The 21,890-nt window shown below is 31.3% G+C and overlaps 1 protein-coding gene across 1 annotated transcript; it reads left to right on the top strand.

The window, feature by feature from the left end:
- Positions 1-1,944: 1,944 nt before the first annotated feature.
- Positions 1,945-19,498, top strand: LOC139490028 (uncharacterized). The gene is made up of 6 exons (XM_071276881.1): positions 1,945-2,021; positions 7,885-8,004; positions 8,860-9,216; positions 11,510-11,569; positions 18,016-18,108; positions 18,795-19,498. The coding sequence occupies exons 1-6, from the start codon at positions 1,946-1,948 to the stop codon at positions 19,496-19,498; spliced, it is 1,410 nt and encodes a 469-aa protein (XP_071132982.1). The 5' UTR covers position 1,945.
- The last annotated feature ends 2,392 nt before the right edge of the window (positions 19,499-21,890 follow it).

Genomic DNA, 21,890 nt, shown 5'->3' with positions numbered 1-21,890 from the left:
TCTATTTTACACAGACTGCACTTAAACTCCGCAATATCAATCTTTGACTTCAAAAAAATACAGAAATATCTTTTAATTTTTTTTTTTAAATCAAGGAAAAACGTAATTTGAAGAATACAATATGACATTTTGAGAAACGTTTTTGTTACAAGTTTGAAAAGCTATATATTTGATAAAGAATGAATGAGGAGTTTGTATTTCAATTTGAAAATACATTTATCATAAATTCTAAAGTCATCAACTAAGTTTTTTCATTTGTTTCAAGTGCATTTATCACATAATTCTACAATAAAAATTCCTCGCATCTTCGAAAATTCTCATCAGAAATGACTGCACTAACAGTGATAATTCATCGCATCTATAGTTAAAATGGATCGCTTTCAAAAATCGATATGCTATATTATGTTGCTTTTATAACACTTATTTGAACTTTAATGCTATGTTTGTACATAATAAAGACATATCACAATGAAAATATGTAAAAACGTTCCTTCAAATCAATTAATCTGGTATTTTCAAAACGTAAACAAATACAGTTTTTCCATGATCCTTTATTCTACAATAGACATACCCGCATATGACAGTGAAAATGAACTAGCTGGATTCGCACTTTATATACACTGATAATTATTTACTTATATTTTTTTGTATTAAAAGTTTTTAACTAGGTGAAGTGGGTATCTGAGTTCGTCAGTCGTTGTAAGCTGTTTTTTGTGATGGTTTTTGTTAATTAGAATTGTTTGTAGTTATTACTGAATTAACATTTGTTATGACTTATAGAATGAGGAATACTAAGAGCTCCTGACATGTCATTTATAAACAATTTTCTATTTCTAAAGTTTGGTTTTCTCACTGATTCGCTGTCGCATATATAAATATTTGTTGATTATCCACATTTACATTCACACGGGTTCAGTGGGGTAACGTGCTTTCCATGATCAAGAAATCGAAACTAATATTTTAACATTTGAATGTGATACCTCTCAGCTATGGTGGAGATAATTAGGAGTAATAACAGAGACGGGCAGAACCATATAAGAAATAATGTGCTCTTGATTTCGAACATGTAATCCTGTAATTTTATGACCTAGCATGTTAAACTCAGCATCAGTGTATCGGTGTGGTATAATATATGAGTTCCTTCAATAATTTTCGCTTCTCGCTACTACAATTCAAAATCACCGATTTTGCAAATTGTCAATTGAATATAACTATCATATCAGTCACTGAATCGATAAAACATTACCAAAATGTGTTCTCATATTTCACTTAGTCGTTTAGATTTACCGCTACCGGTAAAACAGAGATGAAACTCTCCTGGATTTTTTTAATACCCCTATTCTTATAACAAAATAATCTCTTCACAAAGCATCCAGAATACGTTAATTTCTGCCTGGCTTGTGTTTAACTTTTGGATCGGGTAAGTCTAGTAGTAACCATATGTCTTTATCCAATGTAAAGTTTGTCCGTGGGTGGCCTGTAACATGATTGTGAAGAATAATATAAAAATGAAAGTAATTTTTTTTATAATTACCTATTATGTCACTAACGATTTTCATTATCTATCTTCAGCAATTAACCTCTTACCGGAAAACAAGATGAACGTGAAAACAAAATTACATCTTAATCAAGGTACTGTCATATTAGTAAGGCGGATATTATAATCGTTTTTCAGATATGTTCTTTGATTAAAGAGCATATCTGGATAATGAAATTAATGAAATACACGTATACATTTAAACAAAAATTCTAAATTCCATGAAAATTTCAGTTTAGATTTCAAATTAACAAACAATAAAATATACGTCGGTATATGTCCGAGTAAGAGGGTGTTTTTGATGGTTTTAATATACAAAAAAATATATTTAATTGTCATACATGTAACTCCTACATTTAGATTTGTAACACTTCCTGAATGATATTACATACAAATGTAGTGTTTAAAATGGATACGTTGTGGATAAGTGAATTCTTATTTTTATATTTTCAATGTCTTGGTATACCATCAATGCAGGTCGCAGGTAGGATTTGTTGGGTGAAATCTATGCACTACCTTTTAATGTATTTAGTTATATGTTACACGTTATGGGTGGACAACAAACTTCCAGCGACAACTATTACATTCACATGCAAGACGGTACAATTGTTATGTTATAGGAATATGAATCTTGATATTGTAATTGGAATGTGATTTGAACTATGAATTAAGCTTTGAACATGTACCAGTAGGTTCCAATTTGCCAGAAATCAAATGTACCTGTTGCACAGTAATATTTTGTACTAGAAGTATTACCGAACTTTTTTTTCTTTTTTTTCCCTTAAGTATATGCCGCATGTAAACCTATGACAGGTGATATGCAAACTCTACTCAAAAAGCATTTTTTTTTCTGGTAATATAACCAACTTTTCCATTCCAAGGCAAGCATGTAATTACTGCTGTGGTATTGTACAAAATACAAAACGTATCATGCCATATGGGAAAACAAAGCACTATTATATTAAACAAAGCTGTATTTATGCAGTCCTTTTTTCAAGACATTTGTTGACACCCTTACAACGACAATATAACGAGGTCAGAGATGACATTAAAATCTTCGTGTATGTTTATAAAAGATCTAAAGGATCTGCGAAGGGTTACAATTGAGTCTATTCTACCAAATTTTAAATATATGTAAGGATTTATATAGATCAGGGGAAACAACCAAAACAGTGTATGTTGCAAATAATGAAATATTAACAGACATCCAGTAATAAAGTTTTCAAATTACTTATCTTAATTTTTAAACGTGTCAAATTAGAATTAAGGGACTTTTTTACTATGATTTAGGTTCCTGTTTTAATTTTTCTTGCTCTCGAAATTGGCGAAAATAAATCGCTCGCAAAAACAAGTTAGTTTAAAGTTTTTGGATCCCAATACGTACAACAGCGATAGACAAACGTCCAACTCTTAAAAAACTTCAAAACATTTGCTATTGGTTAAATTAATTCAATATATAATGATCTCCAATTAACACCTAAACATGAATATCACAATAGTTATTTTGGACCGATTTCCTGTAAAGCCTTTTTAATTAAGAGCATTAAGGATGTACTTAGGTGAGGTTAGGTGAAAATTAATAAATTAAGAAGTTAAAATTGATACTATAAGCTGGTAGAGCATTAATTAAGGAATAAAATAAGCTAAAAATATTGATAGGTCATGGACCTCCTTTTCGAGATATTTGAGATTTAAAATATGGTGGGAAAAGGCTGACTCGGACTTTTACCTTATATTTGCATTGGTATTATTAGGTCTCAAAACAAAAGAAAGAAAATAAAGAATCTTCTAAAATTTTGGTAAATGACCTTTCATGAGCTATAAAGTCTTATATGAAAAAATAAATGGGTGTTATGGGGCAAAATATTGTATTGTATGGAAAAACACCAAGGAGTCCGAACATTTGACACAAATTCCAAAACCTCACCTAAGTACATCCTTAATCTTTTTAACCCCATATAACATTTTGGACGTACTTCATTATGGTCCTTTACATAGTTACCTACGACACATCTCCTTTGATACGTTGTGGTATAATAACTTCATGTTTTAAGCAGTTTCACCCCAAGAGAATAAAGTCAGGCTATCAGACTTGTATTTTGTTGTATGCCGCTTTTTCTGTCGATACAGTTTTCGTAAGTGGTTAGCGCTTTAAACTGTTGTTGATGTCTAATATGTATGGGAATTATAATTAACTTGTGTGCAGCAGAGGTTTAAATTTATTGTTTAACATATCGAACAGAAATTTTATTTGAAAGAAATTTTTATATTAATTTTTAGAAATATCCAATAAGGCGTGTATACATCGAATCTTGAATAATATTTTAGATGAATTTGTTTTTATAAAATGTTGTGAAAAGTGTGAAATTTTGTTTTATGTCCGTCAGACCAGTGTTTTCATTATACTTTTTGATAGAAAAACCAGCACAGCAATGCTTGACTTCTTTACAGTCGAAAACGAAAAGAAAAAAGAAGAAAAAACCCAAACCAAACAAGAATGATATTTACATCCGAATGCACAATCCCTTACTACAAAAGCCTGATGCTCATCGAGATTGTAGAGAAAATATGATTTCTTTCAACATGTTCAAATTTTTAATAGCGTTCAATATATTATGCTTGTAGTTATTTTGATTGTCAATGAGTAAAATCAAAAACTTTGTAAAATTGGTTATATTTGTAAAAAAGTGATATTTCGGATCGTAAAAGATCGGGTACCGCATTTTCATGATTGTGAAAGATCTGTTGCTGCTTATTCTTCATTGCAAAAACCCTCCAATCCCTCTGAAAACAAATGATGATTTATCTTTGTAATTGCTAAAGCAAACGATTGGGTTTTCATGACCTATTCCTCTTTAATTTTGTTTGTGAATACGGAAAATGATAGTTCAATGCCATTGGACCTGATTATTTTACAAAACCACAACTATTTTGTATAACAATATAAGTCCGTCTGTCGGTCCTGCATACGTTTTATGATGTTTTAAAAGTTAAGATATTTCTACCCTGTATACCACATTGCCTCACATTCTCATTAAGAAAAAATTCACACACCTAATTAAATGGGCATTCAAAAAATCAGAATGTGAATATATATGTTCAAACTTTTTTAGGTCATTTTTTAGTAGCAATAAACAAAAAACTATGTTAATTGGACATGAATTGATACTATATATGCCCTTGAATTTTTACTAGATAACATTTTTGTTCGCTTTGGGGATTCCGTATATCGTCAGATTATCGGAATTCCAATGGGGACTAACTGTGCACCACTTATTGCGGACTTTTTTTGTATTGTTATGAGTTACAATTTATGACAAAAATAAGCAAAGACCCATCGAAACAACATCTGATAAACAAAGTTAATAATACTTTTAGATATTTGGATGATATTTTGGCTCCCAATAATGACGACTTCAGTATGTATATTAATGAAATTTATCCTGTTGAACTTACTTTAATTAAAGCTAATACTAACCATGACCACTGCCTTTTTCTCGATCTTGATATCTATATCACTAATGGAAAGCTGAATACTAAAATTTATGATAAAAGGGATGATTTTTCATTTCCTATCGTTAATTATCCGTTTTTAGATGGTGACGTTCCCTTGTCACCATCTTACGGTGTTTACATATCTCAACTTGTACGATTCGCTCGTGTATGTAAAAATGTTTTAGATTTTAACGAGAGAAATTTATGTATTACTGAAAAATTATTACACCAGGGTTTTCGATATCACAAACTAGTCAAAACATCATCGGTATAAAAACATCATTCGTAAATATAGCTCAACATGCAGACTTCTAATACGTTCAGGTATTTCACATCCATTTTTTTATGGAAATATTCTTTATAAAGCACAAAGGTGTCAGTATTCACCTCAGAAACTTACAAAACCTTTGAATAGACTTCTTAAGAAGGGATATAATTACGATACTGTTGTCAAGTCATTAAAGATTGCATATTTTGGCGTTAATATTGAGTCACTGATAAGGTCTTTGCATCGGAACTAAACATATTTATTCTAAAAACAGTTGTTGGCATGACACGGGTTATGTTCTTCTCATATATGTTATGATGGTATGATACTAAACCCCTAACGGGAAGGATTGTGCCTGATGTTCATATGATGAAATCATAATCTTTCAGTCAGTTTAATTGAAGTCTGCTAGTAGTCTGTTGTTATTTATGTATTATTGTCATTTTGTTTATTTTCTTTGGTTACATCTTCTGACATCAGACTCGGACTTCTCTTGAACTGAATTTTAATGTGCGTATTGTTATGCGTTTACTTTTCTACATTGGTTAGAGGTATAGGGGGAGGGTTGAGATCTCACAAACATGTTTAACCCCGCCGCATTTTTGCGCCTGTCCCAAGTCAGGAGCCTCTGACCTTTGTTAGTCTTGTATTATTTTAATTTTAGTTTCTTGTGTACAATTTGGAAATTAGTATGGTGTTCATTATCACTGGACTAGTATATATTTTTTTAGGGGCCAGCTGAAGGACGCCTCCGGGTGCGGGAATTTCTCGCTACATTGGAGACCTGTTGGTGACCCTCTGCTGTTGTTTTTTCATTTGGTCGGGTTGTTGTCTCTTTGACACATTCCCCATTTCCATTCTCAATTTTATTTTTATAATCTAATTTCCATTCATTTTTTTATGTACAGTCTTATCAATAAAACGAAGTTTCTTGATGATTTTTTAACATTGGGGAAAATTAAATCACCATAGGTATCAGGATTACATTTTGTACTTACGCAAGACGCACGTTAAAACATTGTTTAAAAACCCAACAGGAAAACAACTGTCATACCCCTGACATAGTACAGGAATTTTCCTAGTTAGCTTATACTATTTGGTTAATGTGACCATATCTGGGACGAAAGATACCAGAGGGACAGTCAAACTCATAAATCGAAAATAAACTGACAACTCGTGGCTAAAAATGAAAAAGACAAAAAGACAAACAACAGAACACATGACACAACATAGAAAACTAAAGAATAAGCAACATGAACCCAACCAAAAACTAGAGACGATCTCAGGTGCTCTGGAAGGGTAAGCAGATCCTGCTCCGCATGTGGCACCCATCGTGTTGCTTATGCTATAACAAATCCGGTAAAAGGTCAAATTCGGTAGGTCACATTCATTAAAGTGAAGGGGATTGTAGTTGTAAGGAACATATCCGAGATCATTTGTGAAACGGTTATTACATGATGGTTAACCAACTCGTGATGCCGTACGTAAAACTTACGAAGGGATGATTTCAACTTCACCATTTGGAACTCTTGGTTTAATAGCTTTCTTGTGAGTAACAATTCTCTATCAAAAAAATCATGATAGGAAATGCAAGCACGGGAATATTGTATTAATTGGGAGATATATACCCCGTATGCATGTGCTTCTGGAATGTTGCTACTTGGAAATGGAAAGTTCACAATTGGAAAGCTGAAATCATCTCTTCTGTCGTAAAGTTTTGTTTTCAACCGACCCTCATTGTCAATTTCTAGATGTAAGTCAAGATATGAGGCCGACTTCACTGTATCTGTTGTATCCTTTATCTCTAGTTCGATGGGATAGATACGTTCAACATAGTCACCAAATTTTGAATTATTCATTGAAAGAACGTCATCTATATAGCGGAAAGTAGAGTTAAAGGATATTGTAAACATACATCACAGACAAACTGCATTACTGAGTTTAAAACTCAAATAAACCTACAATTAAATCAAACATAGAAACAAAACAAAAACAGTTTTTGTAATTTATAATACAGCCAGCATAGGAAAGTATAATTATGGACCCTTAATATTCATTTTAATATAAATATGTCTGCCGGAGATTTAACCTGGTGCGCACCAGTTTGAGAAATCGTTCATACGACTTTTCAGCTTGTGCGCACGACTTTCGAACTTGTGCGCATGACTTTCGAGCTGGAGTGCATAACTTCAAACTGACGTGCATAACATCTCACAATTGTGCGCACAACTTTCAAACTCGTGCTAACGACTTTCAAAAATGGTGCGCATGACTTTCAAAAACTTGGGAGAATTTTTTCTGATTTAGTTCTACTTTTGAAAATATAGCATGTTTTTCACAAATTTTGAAGTAGAATTTCACTTAATTGCATTCACGATCCGTCTTTCCGTTTTGTATATTCCTCGGAGTTCAGCATTTTTGTGTTTTTACCTTATACCAGATCTTTCACGATCTGATCGCAATGCTTGTCCACCATTAGTTTTTTCTTTCACGATCTTTTTCTCGATATACCGAAAGACACCTGTGTCATATACATTCATGATTACATGATATATAGCTGATTATAAACATCAAATCGTTTCAGCGAACTGTACAAGACTAAGTACTTTCGAGACAGATTTGGGAGATTGGATAGTCGTGTCATCAATAAATACAACATGGCAACGTAGTGTTGTCTTGAAAGATCATACCCGATTAAGTTCAGGTATGACAATTGCTTATCTTTGTTAGTTTACCCAATGGAAATATCCAAAACAAAAGTAATGCTTCTCTTAAGCTTGTGTATAAGACGCATGTGACATATGGCAAAATTTCGGGTACTATGCTAATTTGCATAGATGCCATTTTGCTTTATCACGACGACAGCCATTACAATATGATTATATATGCTCCTTTAATAAAAATATAAATATTTCAATTTCTATATTGAAACAACAATTTTACATGTTTTTAGGCTTCTGTCCGTAAACAAATGAACATTGTCTACCTTGAAATCGTTCGGCCTTTTTTTGTTTTAAAATCGGAAGCGTAACCAGGTGGTAACTGGAGTATAATTGCTATAGAAAATGAAAAATTGTAAAAAATCCAGATTCAAAACACAAATAACGATGAAAGAAGATTTTGCTCATGATTTGTCTGCCTATAGAGAAACACCTTGTAGGTTGAATTGTAAAGTTAAATAACTTTTAACTAACCTGTTTTCTTAACTTTTCGGCCTAATTCTTTCAAAAAGATGATGATTTCAACCTTTCCATTTCGTTAAAAGTAAAATTTGAAGCATTTGCCCTTAAAATTGCACAACATTTTTGTAAATATCCATCAAAGGAAGTTTGCAAAGACACATTGGTTCTAGAACTATGACCGAAAAGGACTGGATTATTCACAAATTTGATATAGTTTACATTTTCAATCTAAAACAAAGGGAAATAATTCAATCAAAAGGGCTTAATACCGATTTCCCTATTTTATTTTGAATTCGCTTTACAGTGACTTTTATTTTTCAAATATAAATAAAAAGATAAAATACTTTGCACGTATTATTAGTTTATTTATATTTCAGCTCGTAGGGGTTATACCATTAATGCGTTTTCCTGGAATGGTAAAGCTGGCACAACACGTATTGATACAGATAGAAAATTCATGGAACCAATATGTTTGTCATTTTGGTATCAGTTTTATAGAAATTCTTCAGATTGCTTTTTTAGTATATACAAGATTACTGATGGCAATAAATTTTTACTTTTTACTGTGGATAGCAAGTCTACGTTATTTAATACATGGATCAAGAAATCAGTAAATGTATATGCACGAGATCCGTTTAGGATAACATTGGAGGCATATTTCAAACAGCGTACTTCAACAGAAATACGTCTAATTGTAATAGATGATACATCGATACAATATAGGCCATGTGAATGTAAGTGTAAAGTAGAATAGCATGGATACAAAAGATGGCGGAATCAGCTTGGAGTTTACATACATTTAATATTATTTCGACATAAAAACAATTGGTTAAGGCATCCTCTAAAAATCTTTTCAATGCTACTGTGACAAGTACCTTGCTCAATGTTTATGCATGTTTATCTTTGGTTGGACAAAAAAAACCAATGTCAACTTTTTTTTTTTGAATTTTAGGTTCTCAATGCTCTTCAACTGTGTCGTGTTTGTACTTTTTTGGCTTTATAACAATTTTGATCTAAGCGACACTGATAAGTCTTTTGTAGACGAAACGCGCGTCTGGCGTATTAAATTATTATCATGGTACCTTTGACAACTACTATCAATAACATTGTTTATAACAATGCAAATATCTATTATATTACAAATGTTCAATACAAGAATGATGACATACGAGAACCTTGATTTATTTCTGTTTTTTTAGATACATATGTCAAAACAAAAAGAAATATATTTTAATAAGCCAGACTGTGACTATATAAATGTCCACGATGTAAAAATAGGATGGCGTTTAATGTTGACTAATTTTATGGTAATTATTGAAGTTGCATTTATTCATAAATTACGGTTGACGGACTCCATCAGTGTTTGGTTGACTTTCATTGAATACTCATGTATCAGATTACCATGTACACTCAATCTTTCAAAGCACTAGTCTATTATCGTTCAAATCGTATTGCGTGATCAAATGCGATTCGTCATTGAATGTTTAAAAATCAAACAAATACCAGTTTACACCGCAAACGTCTATATTTGTGCTGACTCATGTTGAATTATTCAATTTATTGAGTATTTTGTCGTTTTTGTCGTCGTTTTAAAATGGATACATATCGTTATTATTTTTATTATTGGTTATGTATCAGTCTTAGATAACTGAAATTCGCGGATGTCTTATTAGCTTGTTAGTATCGTATGTGTTCAACAATTTACTACTATTATGTCTACTGCTTGACGCAATTTCACTTGGTTTGAATATCACGTACCAGATGATTAATTGAGCAACATGACGGTGACAATGTCGACCATGTTTTAGTTGGGTTTGTGCTGCTATTTTGTTTCCTTTTTCTCTGTATTATTTGGTGATAAACAAGACAGTAGTAGTAACACATTTTTTTCTTATTGGCAGTTATACCACATCGATTTTTTAATAAAACTGTATATGTAAAGTATTAACTTGTTTGTTATCTGCCATTATATTGAATATTAAGTAGAGTTTTAGGATATGTTCTGAGGGAGCTGTTTGATATCTTGATATGTTTTTGTCTTTAAAAGCAAAGCATGTTTGGCATACTTTATAATTTATCTTTACAACTGGCTGTTACAAAAATACAACAAAGTTTTAAACCATTTTGCTCTCCGCAAAAAGAAACATTTTAACATTACACAAACGCCTGGAAACCTTTGAAAACTATATGTGCCTGAAAATATTCATAGGGCTCATCTTTTATGGATTACCTATGGGTGTTTCATAATTGTTCTAGTGGATTCTCAAAGTTACTAGTGGAGTGGAGACAAATATGACTTTTAATTAAACCTTATTTGCATATATTGTGTTTTCAATCAAAAAAATACTTGGAATTGGAACAGAACATGAAAGCTTATCACATTTGATTAAAGAAACCTTCACACTCAAAGGTTATTATATTTAAGATCAAGGTAATATATAATTTGACCATTGAAACGATGCTGATCTATACACTTCATTGAATTTGAACCAATATGAGATATTCAATGTACGCAACAAGATAATCCATAAAAGTAAGATAAACTTGAAATTAACTATACTATACATACATCTATACTTTATATACATTCAATTCATCAAATCGAATTCCACTATATCCTACTTTATCTGAGCTTGCTTTACTTTAACCCGTATTTTGGGCATACGCAATTCTTGATCCATAATGTCCTTTGCAAGATTATTTACATTTTTTCTGCATTTTGGACAATTCCCAAACAACCACTCTTGAGAAAATGTTAACAGAATCCAGCACGATGTTTAAAGGTAGTTATACATGTTTGTTTTCCTTTTCCTCGAATGTGACCTACCGGGCACATATAAGGGTTGTATTGAGACGAGAAACACAATAGTTGACGTATGTTGAGCAGAATCTGCATTGTGCCTTCCGGAGATCAATCGCGGCTTAGCTTTTATTTTGCAAAGTAAATATTGTTACTAATGTTACTAATTTTGTAGTTTTCATTCTTGTCCATTTCAAGATATTAAAAATTTCTTTTCGACATTTTAGACAATTTCCAGACGCCGCCCTGTGTGGAAATAGCAGCAGAATCCAACACCACATTAGGGGGTAATTATAACATTTTTTTAAAAAGAAACAAAGTAAATATAAAATTACCAAAAAGAACAAAAACCTTCATCAAGTCTTGTATAAAAGATTTAAATCGGTCTTGTATAAATGGTTTAAATTGGACCACAACAACTCTACCATAATGTAGAGTTCACACGGTGAATTTTAAAGTTTTATATATTTAAAATGTAAAAGCACTCTTACTCCATTAATCATAAATTAAAAGAAGAAGAAGAATTTTGAGAAAAAAATTACAAATTCCAGCAAATGAGATACATTCTAATTTTACTGATCTTTACATGTTCAAAGACTATTATCAAATTGGCCATATTTGTGTATACACGTGGAACTAATTACGTATGAAAGATACTGCATGCACATAATTAAGACGCCCATTTCTATTGACAGATAATATTGAACATGTTTAAACTATGTTCGATTTACAAAATAGATATAAGAAACACAAACTTCATGTCTCTATATATGAATTCAAACAACTCCTAGAAGTTCTAGTGGAATATTTTTGAGATGCCTTAAAGCGTATAATAAGCTGCTATTGATTCAATATTCAAATAAGATTACACTGGAAACACCTATATAGAAAAAAAAACTGCTTTACTTTATTTAAATACATTTAATATATTGTATGCTGCGCGGTGAATTATGTTAAGTGCATAAGCAGTTACAGTATGCATTTAAGACACTTATCACTTATTTTTGGCTATTGAAATATGTAGATAATAGTTAAATTGTGTATTTTAAAAGACTATTGATTCATCAATAGTTCTCTGTATTATATCAATAAGTCCATATCTAAAACTAGCGAAAAAAATCGTATGCACTGCTAAAGTAAATTGATAATAAAATGTAACGTTTAAGCATCAAATAGCAATAATCAACATATAAGGTAAGGAAATGAAGTCTGTTACGTCTCTAGCAAAATCATTTCTGTTCGTATCAATGCAATATTCTCTTTTTTTCTTTGTTTTCTTATAAACAAGTTACACATTATATAGTTACGTGCGTGTATTCACGTATATATTTAAAAGACTATTGATTCATCACGAATTGGTTGATCCATATAATGTCTCTTTAACCAAACTAGCTAAGGACATTTTTACCACATGGTAGATTGTGGTTTGTCATTATGTCGTCTAATCTTTTAATTACCAAACGTGACTTATTCCCGATTGTGACCGTTTTGCTGAATGTGAATTCGCATTACTATAAGACGTGTTTATGTACTTGTTTATCCCAAATTCATGTATTTAGTTTACATGTTTAATGTTATATTTGTAATTCTCATCAGATTTTGTCAAATGTGTTGACGTCTTCTTATTATATATTTAGGTATGACGTATAGAAAAATTAACCACCTCCTCTTTAATAATTATATTAAATTTTGTACGATTATTTACGTTTGAAGTTGGATTCATAACAAACTGGACATATATATATTACAGTTAATTGCTATTAATAAGTATTGCAATATGCATTTTGTTTAAATGAATTATCAGTATTTAGTTCTAAATCAATCCTAATTCTATCTCATTTTTGAATGATAGTTTTTCATATGTGACGTCATGCTGTTTCTAAATTTCATAAATTCAAATGTGGCATAACGTTTCTGCCTTTTCGCCATCGTATGTGACGTCACAATTTTTTTAATTACGTTGACGCTTGGACTGATTCGGATGTGTGTCTATTTTGTGATAAACTTGGGTTTAGTTTTCTGTAATTAGTTAATATTTCAGTTTCATTATTATATCTCTTTCATATTCATTTGTTAACATTTACTGTTTGCAATAGCATTAAGTATTCTATATAATAAGGATGTTCTTATCCCGTGCATAAAAACAATGCCGTATTTGTCAAAACCTTTTCAACTTTTAATCTTCAGTGCTGTACAACTTTGTACCTTTTTCACGTTCGATCTTTTATATCTAGGCGTTATGTATTCAGGTTTAGTTTTCTGTAATTAGTTAATACTTTAGTTTCTTTGTGTATATCTCTTTCATATTCATTTGATAAAATTTACTGTTTGCAATAGCATGAATTGTTCTATATAATAAGAATGTTCTTATCCCGGGCATAAAAACAATGCCGTATTTTGCGAAACCTTTTCAACTTTTGATCTTCAGTGCTGTACAACTTTGTACTTTTTTCACGTTCGATCTTTTATATCTGGGCGTCACTGGTGAGTCTTGTGTGGGCAAGGCGCGTTTTTGGCGTATTGAATTTTGGACCTGATGCTTTTTGTTATCTATTAATCATGTTTTTCTGTGTCTAATATGTTCTCCTGTTTGTTTGTGTTGTGGTCCTGTGGTGTTGTGTTGTCGTTTCGGTGTTGTATTTAACTTTGCCATTAAAGTGCGAGGTTTGGCATGCCTTAAAACCAGGTTCAACCCACCACTTTTATTCCCCTTTAAAAGTGTCCTGTACCAAGTCAGGAAGATGGTCATTGTTATAATATTGTTCGTTTCTCTTTGTGTTGCATTTTAACGTTGAGTCGTTTGTGTTTTCTCTTATTTTTGAGATATTGAGATAAGACGTGGCACGGTACTTGTCTATCCCAAATTCATGTATTTGGTTTTCATGTTACATTTGTTATTCTCGTGGTGTTTTGTCTGATGATTGGTCTGTTTCTCTGTGTGTTGCGTTTCGGTGTTGTGTCGTTGTTCTCCTCTTATATTTAATGCGTTTCGCTCGGTTTTGGTTTGTTACCCCGATTTTGTTTTTTGTCCATGGATTTATGAGTTTTGAACAGCGGTATACTACTGTTGCCTTTATATACTATGTTTGTGGATGACAATTGCTTGAATGTGTTAAAGAAAGATCCTGGTAATTTTATTTCATATATGTGTAATCCAGTCTGAGAATCCAGTGTGTATTGTTAAATATAATGACTTTTAATTGAGCCGCTTGAAATAAACCCTGAAGTATACACGTTTACTATATCATGCATGATTAAAGTAACGATATATTTTATGTAATATAATTAATTATTCCAAAAAGTCAATAATAGTTTTAACCACTTTATTATTTATTATAATTAATAAAAATACCAAATAGGTGATGTTCGATGTTGGTTCGTCTGTCTTTGATATGTCAAAGATTCTTTACTGATTGTAACTGAATACTATGGAGCTTGCAATAGATTTGAAATTTAGTACTTATTGATTCATATAATAAAAATACGTTACCGTATGACCCTGACGTCACCTTGTAGAAGATCACGGTCAAATATAATTATATACCATGATAAGACCACTACAACTGTCTTCAAAAGATAGACACATCAAAAATATTATATAATTTCAAGAGTCAAAGTTGCTAGTGTAGTGGAGAGTAAATATGACGTGTGATTAAAACCTTATTTTAGATAAAATTTAAATTTGCATATATTGTATTTTTAATCAAGAAAATACTTAAGATTGGAACAGAACATGAATACTTATTCAATTTGATTTAAAAAACCTTAACATTCAGATGTCATAATATTTAAGATATAGGTAACATAGACCAGTAAAAGAATGCTGATCAATACACTTCAGTTTGTATTTGAAGCAATATGAGATATTCAATGTACGCAACATGATAATCCATAAAAATGAGATAAATTTGAAATTAACTATACTAGACATACATCTACGCCTTATATACGTTCCATTCATCAAATGGTATTGCACTTTATCCTATTTTATCTGAGCTTGCGTCAATCAATACTTGATCCACCATGTTCATTGCAAGATATTTTACATTTTTTCTGCATTTAAGATAAGTCCCAGACAGGTACCTTTGAGAAAAAGTTCACAGAATTAGGCACCATGTTTAGAGGTAGCTATAAGTTGCTATATGTTTTTCTTTACCTCGTATATGACCTCCCGGGTGAATATTCGGATTGTATTCCTCATGTTGATACAAGCAACACAATGGGTGACGTGTGGTTAGGCTTGGGTTCATTTTCTATTTTTTTTAGTTTTCTGTGTACTGTTTTGTAAAGTATTGTTTGGCATTTGGTCTTTTTCGTTCTTTTAACACGGCGTAGTGCAAGTTTATTTTCAACCTATTAATTTGAATGTCATTTTGGTATCTGTCGATTCTTTTTTAATTGTAACAATGATACAAAAGCATTTAGCTTTATAATATTGATTGATTCAGTAAACATGAACAAGAAGACTTATATACCAAGTTAGTTGGTGCTCTGAGGTAGTTTATTCAAACCAGGATAAAAAGACTTAATAGATTGATGTGTTACATCTATTCCCATAGATAAGTTTACCTGTATAACGTATAATTCATTTAGATAAATAATACAGATTAAATAATGGCGATTATAATCCTGTCGCATGTTTCGACTTGTTTCTTTATTATTTTAAGGTTGACTTCATACAGGAACTTCAAAAGAAAGATAAGAAGTTAGCAATATCCTTTAATTTTACGTTCCGCTATATAGATGAATAATACCAAATTTGGTATAGATAAAGGATTCTACAGATACAGTTAAGTCTGTCTCATATCTTGACTTACATCTAGTAGTTGACAATGAGGTTAGATTGAAAACAAAACTTTACGACAAAAGAGATTATTTCACCTTCCAAATTGTGAACTTTCCATTTCTATGTAGCAACATTCCAGCAGCGCCTGCATACGGAATATATATCTCCTAAGTGATACGATATTCCCGGGCTTGTATTTCCTATCATGATTTCCTTGATAGAGGGTTGTTGCTCACAAGGAAGATATTAATCCAGGAATTCCAAATGATGAATTTGAAATACAAATGATATCGAGTATGTTCTTTATGTCGTAAATACAACTGCTAAAATGTGAAAAATTTCAAAATGCTTCAAAATTGATGAAACTTAAAACAAATGTTGCCTAGCTTATGAAGACAATACTTTTGACTTTAAAATTTTCAAAACGGCTACCGTAACCATGGAAACGGCTAAAATGTGAAAAAATCAAAATCCTATAAATATAATGACACTTTTCACAATTGTTAATTAGCACTATGGATACAGCAGGACAATGAATTGGGGTCCGTTTTTGGGATCTTTTGTGTTAGCATCCTAACACAGGATTACTAGTAGATGTTGCCATTCTTTTTTCGCAATAATAAAAACATCCCAATAATTTCTGAATTTAAAGTACTGATAAGCAATTGTCCTGCCTCGCTGACAAATATATATTTTTGTCCAACAGATGATGATGGAAGTGTTTAACGAACTTGATCAGTCCTCGCACGGTCGGTCCAACAGACAAAACCCAATAACGATGTTTTTTGGTGGTGTTGTAAATAGCATTATAGTAACTGCTTGATAAATAAACTAGACATTGACAATGCAGCTGTTTAACAACGTTATGTTGCTGGGTATGCAAAATTCTGCCTGAATCATTAACATCTATCGTATCAGCAATCCATCACGGGCTTGCGAGATACTGTTAGATTAACTAATGGAGAGGCAATGTGATTCAGATTCGGGGAATACAAATTCAAACGAGATGATTAAACGAAGACATATAATCAAAGTATACTCTCAAATGCATTAGTATATACACATTCTACAGGTCTACTATTTACAAAAAGGTTCCTCTTGCTTGAACTTATACATGTTATAGAGATATTGAAAGAACATTTTTTATTTGATAAAATGTAATGACCATCACATATATTATCATCGTGTTTTGTTTTAGTAAGAAACTTATCTTACTTGCATTAAGAAAAACTCCCATTCAAGCAAGAAACACTACATTTGTAACTGGACATATTTATAATGTATGATTTTTTTTATGAACATCATTTTTGAGAGGATAATGGTGGAAATTTCGACATTCATATTGGAACCAAATGTGATTCTCAGATTGCAGATTTGTTCCTTCATTTTAATAAAGTAGACTGCATACGAACTTTCTGTAAAAAAAATAGCTTTATCCGTGACATTCACTGTATAGAAGATGTCCTTTCACGGAATAATTCCAAATCTGGTGACTATTTTGAATATGTTATTCTAACAGACTTGAAATAAATAGTACCTTTGATAGTAAAGCTTTATCGACTTTGACTCACAATTAGAAATTAAATATGAGGGTCGGTCTTGAAAAACACTTCATCACAATTTTGATCGTTTTCTTTAAAAAAGAAATGGAGATATGTGTGGTTGACTGTTATGTAACATCTGTGTCGCATATAATTATGGATATTTTCTGGCTGCCGTCATATGTTTATCGAATGTGAAAGAACCGATTTTATTCTCTTGTAATACCAAGAAGCAGAAACAGTTTGCCTTTTCAGTGCTTCTAATGTCACATCAAGTTTTTGCTGGTACCAGTATTGCCAAGTTTTTATTTTGCTAGTATGTAAATGTTGATACTGTTTTATATGATTTTGTAGTTTTCATTCTTGTCCATTTCAAGATATTAAAAATTTCTTTTCTACATTTTAGACAATTTTCAGACAACGCACCGTTCCGAAATATCAGCAGAATATAGTACCACATTAGGCGGTAATAATCACATTTTGAAAAAAAGTAACAAAGGTATATAAATTTAAATTAAGAAGAAAACAATAATTCAGTTTTTTTAAAGTTAGGGTTTAAGCAAGCAACATTATGATTATTAAATTATAAAAGAGGGACGAAAGATACCAAAGGGACAGTCAAACTCATAAATCTAAAACAAATTGACAACGCCATGGCTAAAAATAAAAAAGACAAACAGAAAAACAATAGTACACACGACACAACATAGAAAACTAAAGAATAAACAACACGAACCCCACCAAAAACTAGGGGTGATCTCAGGTGCTCCGGAAGGGTAAGCAGATCCTGCTCCACATGTGGCACCCGTCGTGTTGCTTAAGTGATTACAAATCCGGTAAATAGTCTAATTCGGTAGGTCATATTCATGAAAGGGAAGGGGATTGTAGTTACGACGTAAGGAACATATCCGATATCATTTGTGAAACGGTTATTCCATAACGGTCAACCAACTCGTGATGGCGTCCGTAAAATTTACAAATATATGCACAAATATTTGAAAAAGAGCGTCACATACAAGTATAAATTGAGGCATTTTGAATTCGAATTGCAATAAATATATTGCTATTTTGTAAAGAATACTTACCTTAAAAGATTATTGTTCCATTAAAAATATTTTGACCATACTTCTAAAAAGTACATGTTCAATCCGGTTGTTTGCTTACGTCTTATTCATTATTTTGCAGCTGGTATCCTAGTAATTATCTTATCAGTACTGGTTGTCTTGATAGTTGCTGCTATAGTGATCATCATGATTGTTTGCATCAGAAAAAAGAGAGCCAAAAATTCAAAACAATGTCGTCAGACACAACATAATACAACTGCAGCAAGAGTGATCGATTCGTCTGACTATAATGTAATACACTATGATGAAATGACAGATATAAGTATTCGTAAGACAACACAACATCAACCACAAAGCATGAAGACTTCAAGTGAACAGGATGAAAACATTTGCAATGAATACGAATCTGTATCAACCAAAAGAACCTCAGTTGAACATATTTATGAATCAGACTCAATCCCCATAAATCAATATGAATCATTAACCAACCAACGAGAATTAGATAAACATACATATGAATCTACAGAACAAGCATTATTACAAAGCATGAAGACTTCAATTGAACAGGATGACAACATTTGCAACAGATACGAATCATTATCTACCAATCGAAACCCAGCTGAACATATGTATGAGTTAGACTCAATACCTATTAGTCATTACCAATCACTAAAACAACAACAGAAATTTGATGAACATATTTATGAATCTACAGAACATGCATTACCGGTATTGATGAATCAGGAGCTATCTCAATACGAATCCCTTACTCAGCCTCCAGAATCAGATAAACATGTTTATGCATCAGCATTATCCCAACAGTAAAGTATTCTAGGAAAATAACGAATCGGAACTTCAATTTATCATTATCATGATACTTTAAGCATTTAGTATTTTCTACGGATTTGCATGCTATATGATTCAATCTGAAACAAATATATCCAGCCAAAACAATAACAAGATAATGCGATATGTATATAATATAATATAACATTCAAAATGGAAATGGGGAATAAGTCAAAGAGACAACAATCCGACCATAGAACAGACAACAGCCGAAGGCCACCAATGGGTCATCAATAACATATATAATATCTATCATATTAGATAACATTAATTTAGAACAAGGTCCAATGTGTAAGCCGGTATGACGTTTAAACGACAAATCAAAGAATTCAATGTCATCTATAAATAGTATAGGCCAATGGTGTTGATTAAAAGTTCGAAAATTCCAGGCTCTTTTTTTCCTGCCTAAATGATATTGCCAATAATTAACCAGTTCCGGATGGAGTCCAAAACCGATTCCAACAATGTAAGAAACATTAATGGTTTCATGTTTCATGTTTTAATTTTCTTTTTTATTCTTTCCTCAACTTTATCGAATACCACTACTATTTTAAAGTTCGAAAACCTGGAAGGATTAAACCAGAAGGGTTTAGAAATTGAGAAATATGTGCACCTTACTGTCATCATGATTTTAGCAAGTGACAATATAAATACTAAAAATCAAGTCTTAAATAAGGCGTAGAGTCAAAATGTTCAGTCAAAATCTTTAACAACGGATATATCTAAAAAAAAAAAAAAACTTCCTTTAAATCATTGTTTTTTATTACGTTTTAAAAAGGGACTGACACTGATGAAGGCTATTCTTTATCCCACAATATATGTCAAAAGGATTTTATTTACTTGTGTTCATAAAGCTTTATCTTTATCAGTTTTATTGCCAAAAATCTTACGACCGTAATATAAACGGCCGAATTGCACTTTTTTTCTTGTTTTCTAAGTAAATAATTTGAAAAAAAATAAAAAAAACACAAGGGCATTTTATACCAAATATTTTAAAAAAATATTTTTTTATCAAACAAAAACTCAAAAGATATGTATAATGTTATTTAAGAAATAAAATTACAAAAGTTAGATGTGAGGACAAATAGTCCATAAGATTGAACATCGATTTTGATTGAAAAACGGGCTTAATATCTCTTTTAATCCCATAAAAAGCTAATAACCGTATTTGTCCCAGGATAGTATAATGCACAGAATCTAGGGTACAAATATTTTATATATTTAAAATTGAAATAAAACAAATTGATAAATGTGTTTTCTGCAATGAAGCTATTGACAATATTAATCACATAATTTGTACATGCCATACAATTGGAGATCTGCGGATGAGACTCAGTCAATTAATTTATAACCAATCATGTCCATCTTCTTAATAAATTGTCATAACACGTATAAAAATATCATGTGTCTTTTACTATACTATTTGCTGAAGTAGGTTCTGGTTGAAATCATAAATGTAATGTTTTCAGATTTGACAATTATTAGTCTGGGATAGAATAGGATTTTGTTTTATTCAGGGTATTTTGTTTTGGGTAAATACTTTGTTTAAATATATAAGAAACTATTTGTATAAATTCTTATAACTTTCATTTATATAGACTTATACATCATGATTTCCACAAACAAAATGACAACGGTAGGTAGAGAGAAAATATTTTACATAAATAAGCTGTATTTGTCATCTATCGTCATAGGTTAAAATTATTTCTAGTCTGTTTAGATAAGACAGAAATACCACATTTGTTGAATTAGCATGTATGATTGCTTGTCTTCAAACGTATTGTCATATCTCATCATGAATACAAGGAAGTGTGACGCATATCCTTTTTAATAATAGATTATTCTGCACATAGTGAAACTAAAACTTGACTAAGCTAGTGCGTCATAAGCGCTTATTAACCAATGCGACATGAATGTATTTATATTTAACAATCTTCTAACTGTGTCCAATCATAGTGATCCTTATTTTCATTCGTGGTTAATATCTTTTTGAATATGCATGAAATTTTCTCCATTTGACTTATAGTAAGAACACGTATTCCCTTTGCAATTATTATTCAAAATTGTTTTGAAAGCTTTGATTATTTGGGCACTCTTAAATTTTTTTGAAAGCTTTGATTATTTGGGCACTCTTAAATTGTTTTGAAAGCTTTGATTATTTGGGCACTCTTAAATTGTTTTGAAAGCTTTGATTATTTGGGCACTCTTAAATTGTTTTGAAAGCTTTGATTATTTGGGCACTCTTAAATTGTTTTGAAAGCTTTGATTATTTGGGCACTCTTAAATTGTATTGAAAGCTTTGATTATTTGGGCACTCTTAAATTGTTTTGTCGTAAATTGTTTGATAGATAGTTGAAATGATTGTGTTGGT

Source organism: Mytilus edulis, chromosome 9 (assembly GCF_963676685.1).
Source record: "Mytilus edulis chromosome 9, xbMytEdul2.2, whole genome shotgun sequence".
In the NCBI taxonomy this organism is placed as follows: Eukaryota; Metazoa; Mollusca; class Bivalvia; order Mytilida; family Mytilidae; genus Mytilus; species Mytilus edulis.
The sequence above is the reverse complement of the archived record's forward strand: the minus strand, read 5'-3'. Positions and strand labels throughout refer to the sequence as shown.

Excerpts from the sequence above, each read along its gene's own strand:
- LOC139490028 (XM_071276881.1), top strand. The coding sequence starts at position 1,946 with ATGGATACGTTGTGGATAAGTGAATTCTTATTTTTATATTTTCAATGT. Across the intron at positions 8,005-8,859 it reads TCATACCCGATTAAGTTCAG|CTCGTAGGGGTTATACCATT; the intron begins GTATGACAATTG and ends TTTATATTTCAG. Across the intron at positions 18,109-18,794 it reads TTTGAAAAAAAGTAACAAAG|CTGGTATCCTAGTAATTATC; the intron begins GTATATAAATTT and ends ATTATTTTGCAG.